This window comes from Rissa tridactyla, chromosome 4 (assembly GCF_028500815.1).
Source record: "Rissa tridactyla isolate bRisTri1 chromosome 4, bRisTri1.patW.cur.20221130, whole genome shotgun sequence".
NCBI classification, from domain to species: domain Eukaryota; kingdom Metazoa; phylum Chordata; class Aves; order Charadriiformes; family Laridae; genus Rissa; species Rissa tridactyla.
In genome coordinates, this window is record NC_071469.1 from 29,308,606 (window position 1) to 29,316,249 (window position 7,644).

General features: G+C 58.9%; 1 protein-coding gene across 1 annotated transcript; it reads left to right on the top strand.

Moving 5' to 3' along the window:
* Nucleotides 1-3,411: 3,411 nt before the first annotated feature.
* On the top strand, nucleotides 3,412-6,599 carry PROX2 (prospero homeobox 2; the record flags this gene model as incomplete). The annotated part of the gene is made up of 4 exons (XM_054201047.1): nucleotides 3,412-5,013; nucleotides 5,527-5,634; nucleotides 6,109-6,303; nucleotides 6,414-6,599. Coding segments are annotated over 4 exons (2,091 nt in total), but the record flags the coding sequence as incomplete, so codon positions are not given.
* Nucleotides 6,600-7,644: the final 1,045 nt, after the last annotated feature.

Genomic DNA, 7,644 nt, shown 5'->3' on the forward strand with positions numbered 1-7,644 from the left:
GCCAAGTCCAGGTTATGCACATGTCCTTAATTTAGCCATTGCTTAATAATATATGAATGGTAAACTGCAACCTCCAAAATAGTTTCCTAATATAAATTTGCAACAAACATCCTTGGAATCATTTTCAAAGAAAAGAGGCTGAATAAAACCCAACAGGGGATAGTCTCTGAGGCTTTGAGGATGTGCTGACTGCTTTAGCAAAAGGCAACTGAGCCAGAAAGGCTCTCTGCCAGGGATTGCTCTGCGTTCTGTCTTCCGAGGTCTAATATCCTTGAACAAGACCACCTGATGTCAACTGCTTTTCACCACAGCATCCTGCCTACCAAATGAATACACCAAACATCACCATGTTCAGTAAGTGTGTGGAGGCAAAGCAGATGAATCCCCAGGAGTAGGACACGTGGCTAGGCTTTGTCCCCCCACCCCACAGCTCCTGCACAAAGCATCTCACCACCACGTGTGCCCCTGGGGCAGGTAGATTTGTCCTGGGGCTGGCATTGAGGCGTGCTCTGATGGCTGCAGACCTACCTCTAAAGCACCCCACGATAAGCAAGGGACTCAGTTTTGCTGCTTTTCCTGTGTTGTTCCATTTCCAGGACAGCCAAAATGCCTCGGTATCCCAATGGCAGGGAATGTTGGAAATGCCTGGGCACTTTCCGTGGGAGCTGGGCAGAACCTGGAGCTCTGGGCTGGCTCCTTCCTTGCCTGTGGCACTGTTTGCCTCTAGCCTGGTGTATTTGCATCATCTCACCGACGGTTCACTGTCGTGGATGGGGTTTCTAAGCCAAATTGTAGGGAGGAATTGCCCGTCTGGCCCTCTGCCTGCCTGGGCAGCTCGGCACCAGCCCTTGCCTGCCTGACCCCAGGGGCTATGAGCCTGGGGAGCGTCAGGGAAGTTGGCTGGACTCTGGCACTGGACCTGACCTCCTGGATGTCCATCTGCATATTCAGAAGTCGTTCCCAGCCGGTTGGCTGCCTCCGGCCTCCCCACTCCCTCTTTAAAGGACCTGAGCGCAGTGGGAGGACGCGCCCGCGCTGCCTCTGCGGCATCCCACGGCCCCCGGCCACCTGCCCTCGGGACGCTGCGCTCCCTGCGCCCCTGGAGCCAAGGTGAGTGGCGCAGAGAGGTGCGAGCGGCTCAGCTCGGGGACCGCTCGGTAAAGCCAGAGGGATGCAGAGGCTGGGGAAGGCTTTGGGGGGGATGTTTGCAGTGCAGGAGGAGCGGCAGGGTGCTCTGTGCACGGCTCTCCCACTGAGGAGCACCTGGGGACCCTATGTTGGGTGGCTCTCATTTTGGAGAGGACACGCTTGTCTTCTCTTCTGAGCATCTTTGTTTCATTCCTCGGTCTTTTTCTTCAGGTAAGAGGAGCCTCGGCTGCTTTGTAGTGTTTTGGAAGGTGGCACTGGTAAAGGCTGGTAGCAAGGAACCGAAGTACATTTGCTAACTCAGTGGGGAAAGGGCTGCAGCAGCAGGAGCAGTTTGCTTGGGGCAGGACCTCCTGGCCCCGCAGCGCTGGGGAGGCTGCCGGGGGGAGCCAAGGCTGCCCAAGGCAGGATGCCATGGCCTGGGACCGCAGGCTCTGCTCCCACTCTCCAAATCTCTGGCAGAAAGGTGGTGGTGCTGGAAGCCTCAGGCAAGTGGAGGACTCCTTGCCAGCTCTGTCGATCTGCTTATGAGGGGTGTATCACCCTGGCTTTCTGAGACCAGGAAGCCTCAGCACGGGGGACGGGTAAGCTCCCTGTGACCTTGCTGTTGAACACGGAGGAGGTGAGAAATTGTGACCAAGTGCCAAAAGAAGGCGTTTCTGTAACAAATTGATGCATCTAAAAGTGAGGCTGCAGGACGAGTTGTCTTGTGCCTGTGGCATGCGGAAAGCCTTAAGGGTGGATGAAATGTCTGACGGCATGGCATCTGCTGCGTGGCTTTGTTGGAAGCCACTGGCAGGTGAAGAGGCAGCCGCAGGCGGTGGGGAAGCTCCTGATAGAAGGGTGGGGGGTGATGCTGAGAACTGCCAGCACCCCGGCCTCGCGCTGGCCACGGGTAAACTGAACACTTTGAATGTCCCTCATGATAGACTGTTAGGAAAATGAAATCCTAATGTTTGGGAGGGGTGGGGAGACAACACGGGAGAGCAACAAGTGGTGTCGGACAACCCAGAAAATACTTGGTTTGTCAAGACTGGAGGTCTGCAAAAGGTAGAGCTCTGCCAGATACCTGCCTGGGTGTTTGATGAAAGCTAACCTGCTAAAAACCAGTGAGTAGAAACCCATTTTCTACACTGCTTATTAGCCCCTGGGACTCGCCGTGGGGCAGACAGTCGTGGGGACAAGAGATGGTGTTGAAAATGATCAGACATTTCTGGCTATAGCAAAAGAATCTCAGACACTTTGAAGGTGGAAAAGACATAAACCGTCCTACTTTAGCAACCTAAAGCTACGGCTAATTAATGTTGATGAGGAAGAAGCATCCCAGAGGGACATTTACTCTGTAATTGCCCAGGGTATGAGCTTTTGCGCCTTCTTTAGCAAAGCTGTCTGGGCAAGCGAGCGAGCGGAGGGGGTGGATCCCTGCCTGGAGTCAGCATAACATTTTTAAGCCGGGGGCTGCTGGCTCAGTGGATTTTCTTTTCCCCGGTAATCCCCATCCTCATCCCCGTTCCTTTTATTCTGCGTTTTAACAAGTGCTTAGGAGCACTGTGCTGCGTTAGCCTGAACGTCCCAGTGCATCCCGCTCACAGCAGGTCACGTCACGCTTTCACCCTCGCTGTGCCCCTTCCCACTAGCCTGTTTGTGCCTCCCTGGCCCCCCAGCACTGCTGCCCATCGCCGTGCCCTCGGGGCTGTGGTGGCAGCTGCTGGGTGCCGGCAGAAGCATGCAGCAGCCGTGCCCTGGCCTCACTGCTACCTGCCACGAATGCCTTCGCCAGGGATGTAGCTGCCGTCCCCGTGCCCTGCCAGCACCCAGGAACACCCAAACCCACCTTTGCCCAGGTGAACGTGGCAGAGGGCTCCGTCTGGCGCTCACCACCCTTGTACCCGAGTCCAGGAGCCCAGAGGGGAGTTTCCCCAGAGGCCTCCGGCACAGGCGCAGCTGGTGGTGTGGGAAGTCCACATTGCCGGGACCATCCGGGGCTCAAACCATGGGAATGAAGTCTGGGCACCATGAATGCATGGCGGGTAGGTGGCAGTTGTGACAATGTCCAGGGTGTTGCTGCTGTCCTGCGACTCCTGACAGCCTGCTCATGGGTTTGGCAGTGCCAGGAGCAGGGAACGGTCTGGGGATAGGGATGCCCTGGGAATCTGGGAGGAAAATCTCTGGCCATGTGCATGCAGAGCTGCTGTATGATGTCCTGCCTGCTGACATTCATTGCTCTTTCTCCAGCTCCACGCCTCTATCAGGCTGAAACCTTGAACACCTGTGAAGCCTGCCAGTCCACCACTGGAAACGATCCCAAACCAGCTGAGGGTCAGCCCTCTGGTGTCCAGGCAGGAGGAAGGGACAATGGATGGCAGCACCGCCTCTGAGCAGAACAGAGACCGTGCCACTTCAGGGCACAGCCAGGGGCTGAAGACAGAGCCCTGTTTCCAGACCAACTCTCTCTTGCCTTCCACCAGCACATCCCTGATATCACAGCTCCTCAGTCACCCGATGGTTGGCAGGAGCCTGGATCCTTGCATCCTTTTCCCTTCCTCCCAGGCAGTGGCCCTGCCTCAGGACTACGAGTGTGGTGCCTCTCCTGGAGAAGGAGCGCAAGCCCTGCCTTTCCCCAGAACCCGTGCCCCAGCTTCCGTGCCCTGTGCTGGTGACAGGGACCAGCTCTCCGACCAGCACCTACGGGACCAGCTCTCTGACCAGCACCTACGGGCCAAGCGGGCCAGAGTGGAGAGCATCATCCAAGGCATGAGTCTCCCACCAACCCCCCCGGCATTTGGCACCAGCCTGGAGGCAGCCTTTGGTCATGAGAGGGAGAGAGGTGGTGAGATGCCCCGGGAGAGCAAGAGGAAGCCGAGGGTGCCCCAGCAGGGTGCAGGGGCAGCTGGGCGAGTGGCCCCCATGGTGGGCAGCCCTCATGCTGAGGGCTGCCAGCAGCTGAAGGAGCAGCTCTGCTTTTTAGAGCAGCAGCTCAGGTGGCTTCAGGAGAAGTTCTCCCAGGTTTGTGACTCTGGGGATGCTGCCCAAAGCCAGGAAGGTGCTGAGAAAGTGCATCCACTGCCTGGGAAGCCTGGAGACAGACCGGACAAGAACAGTGCCACTGCCACCAGTGACCTGTGCAAAGCACCTCTCTGGAGGAGTGTCCTGCAGGTGCACGGGCCAGAGGAGGACGAGGACAGAGGCGACATAGGTGGCTTGCCCTCAGCAGCGAGGGTCCTCTCGCAGGCGCTGAAGCACGAGCTGGCCGGGGTGACATCCCGGGTGGTGGACTCTGTCCTGAAGACCATCTGGCCAAAGGCAGCCAGCCACCTTCTGCAGCAGCACCGCAGCCTCCCGGTGCCGGGGCCAGGTGCCAGGAGGGAGTATTTTGCTGCTGGGAAATGCAGAAAGCCACTTGCTAAGCCATCTCCCGTGAGTGCATCGGGCTCGCTGAGCTCACCCCAGGCTGCAGCCCTGTCAGGAACTTCAGGGAAGAGCTCGGGCTCTCATGCTGGCTCCTTCAGTTCAAAGGGGGGCAGAAAACCCTGTCACGTACCCAACATGGGTTATCCTCCGGGCTTGGCCACCCCTGTCCAGGACAGCCAGCTGCTGAGCCAGCTGCTGGGCCACGGCCAGCATGGCCCCTGGGGCAACAGCTCTTGCGGGAGCCCCCCTGCTCCAGATAGGGGTCCTCCAGAATCCCTCAACTTGCACTGGGGAACCGTCAAACTGCGGTCGTCGGTCGTGAGACAGCCGCAGCAGCAACATCCCCTGCCCCTGAGCCCTGCCGATGTGGAGAGCCTGGCGCTGCTGCCAGCTGGCAGGGATGGCCACAGGGAGCTGCAGGCTGTGATGGACGGGGCACCCTTTGCCTCCATCCATATATCCTTTGGGGGCAGCTGGAGAGGTCCCTGGGCTTGGATGTGCTCCCTTTGCCTTCCAGAGCCACAGCTTGGCACATCCCCTGCTGGTCTCCCCAGGGATAGGGTCCTACCTGCTCCACAGGGGGCTAAAAAGGGGTGGGCAGGAAAGGGGTCCTGAGTGATGGAGGGGCACTGCTGCTCCTCAGGGTTGGTTAGATGCTGTAGGGTAGAAGTCGGGAGCTCCCAAGCCTGCTCTTAGGCTATCCTGGCGGTCCTGTCATCCTATGCCAGGAACAGGTGTTTCATGGGTAACCCTGTTCCTACCATCCTGGGAAGCACCATAGGGAATGTCAGCTTCCTCAGGGATGCTGAAGGGAAAAGCCCAGCCAGGGACAAACCCCCTCCACCCTGCTGCCAGGCCATGGGAAGGGGCTATCACAGGCACCAGGCATGTGCGTGCCAGGGCCAGTGCTCAGGGATGCGCCAAGCCGGTCGGGCTGCTGCATGCAGGCTTTCCTTGACCCCGAGGCAGATTCAGGAGGCGCTGACCCCCGGCCACCTTAAGAAGGCCAAGCTGATGTTTTTCTTCACCCGCTACCCCAGCTCCACTCTGCTGAAAACCTACTTCCTCGACGTGCAGGTAAAAGGGCAGCACCCGGTGCTGGCGCCAGGCAGGGCTCCCAGGCGGCGTGGCACCCAGCCTGCATTGCTGGGGAACCTCAGGGAAGGGGACGCTCTCGAGTGTGTCCCCCCAGCGCTTCTCTGGCGGGAGCTGGGGGACAGCACACACTTCAGCACGGGCTGCCCTGGAGCGGCTGCTCGGTGCCACGGCAGATCTGGGCTGCCAGGTCTTCGCTCTGTGCGATGGAGGCATTGGCATTAAAGGACATCACGAACGTGCCTCCCCACCACAGGGCTGGTGGGATCCCAGTCTCGGAAAGGAGAGGCACCGTGGACACCCCCATGTCACGGTCCTGGCTGGTGCATTAGCACCCCTGGGGCAGGGCTGGGTTTGGGGCCAGGCCAGCAGCGCATGGCTGGGCTTGTGGGGGCTCGTGGGTCAGGAGGCTCCAAGCTGGTGTAATGCCCATCCTCCGGCTTTCCCCCCTGGCAGTTCAGCCGCTGCATCACCTCCCAGCTCATCAAGTGGTTCAGCAACTTCCGTGAGTTTTACTACATCCAGGTGGAGAAGTTTGCCCGGCAGGCTCTGCTGGAGGGTGTCGTGGATGCCAGTGCCCTCCGGGTCTCCCGGGACTCGGAGCTCTTCCGTGCCCTCAACACGCACTATAACAAGGGAAACGACTTTGAGGTGAGGAGGGGGAGGTGGGGGGCAGAGGCGGTGGGGCTGGTGGGGTTTACTGGGGTGAGGGGGAGCCGGGGACCCGGTGGTGCTGTGGGCTGATGCCCATCTCGCTGCAGGTGCCGGGGCGGTTCCTGGAGGTGGCCAGCCTGACGCTGCGGGAGTTCTTCAGCGCCGTCAGGGCAGGCAAGGACGCCGACCCTTCCTGGAAGAAACCCATTTACAAAATCATTTCCAAACTGGACAGTGACATTCCGGAAGGGTTCAAAGCCACCAGCTGCTCCCAGGAACTGCTCCGCAGCTGAGTCTCCACGAAAGCAGCCCCAGGTCCTGTGTGCAGCCATGTGCTAAGCACCTCCTGGGCACTCTGTACAGCATCCATTATTCTGACTACTTTCTCTCTGTCCTGTGAGGCAGATCCTTGGGTGAGGTCTATATTGCTTGCCTCTGGGGCTGGGATTTTATACTGTGTGTTTTATTGCCTTGCTCAGAGCCGGTGGGGTCCTGCTGGAGACCCACGGAAGGGAGGGATGGAGATGAAGCCATCAGGTTGGAGCCTGGGAAATCGCCCTGCCCCAGCTCTCCCCGTGATCCCGCCTTCCTTCTCTTTTCCAGAGTGCCACAGGTCAGGGCAAACAGCCTTTCTGTTTATAAAGTAGGCAGAGGTCCTAGCAGCGGGCAAAGTTTTCTTGGCGCAGCAGACCGGTGGATGTGCCCAGTCCAACAGCACGCCTCGGTTTCTGTCCAGATACAACACACCGGTATCCAAAGAAAACAGCTGGTGAATTCCAGCATTTCAAGCACCCCATGAGGATGGCTGACCCTGACTGGGAGATGTAAAACCAGTGTTTGTCGTAGTCAGCACGAACGACTTCCCCCCCAGTCCTCTCCCGCCGCCTCCTCTGTGCTATTTGGCAAGAGCCCCCCCATGCAGCTGCACGCTGGGGCCAAGCAGGTGAGTGTGCACTGGTGGAAGCATCCCAGGAGCGACCGCTCACCAGCAGCGTTGTCCGTGATGCTGGAGAAGAGCAGGGCACGCAGCCGGCACCACTCGGCCCTGCAACCAGCCCCCATCAGCCCTTTACACTGTGCTTCTGCTGGCAAAACTGCCCCAAACATCTCAGCCCCCCCAGCCTGCCCATGGTGAAAGGGGAGCATGTTATTTGGGACCTGTGGGGTATGGACACAAGCTATTCCTGCTGGCGAGGAGCTGGCCGTGTGGTCTGCAGCCCCTTTTCTGTAGGGATGTAAACCCAGGGAGGTTTCTTTTCCCTGTGGCCAGGAGTCAGTGGGCACTTTTCCACCCGACAGAGCGTGGCAAAGTGTTTTGTGTTAAGGGCTCTTGCATCC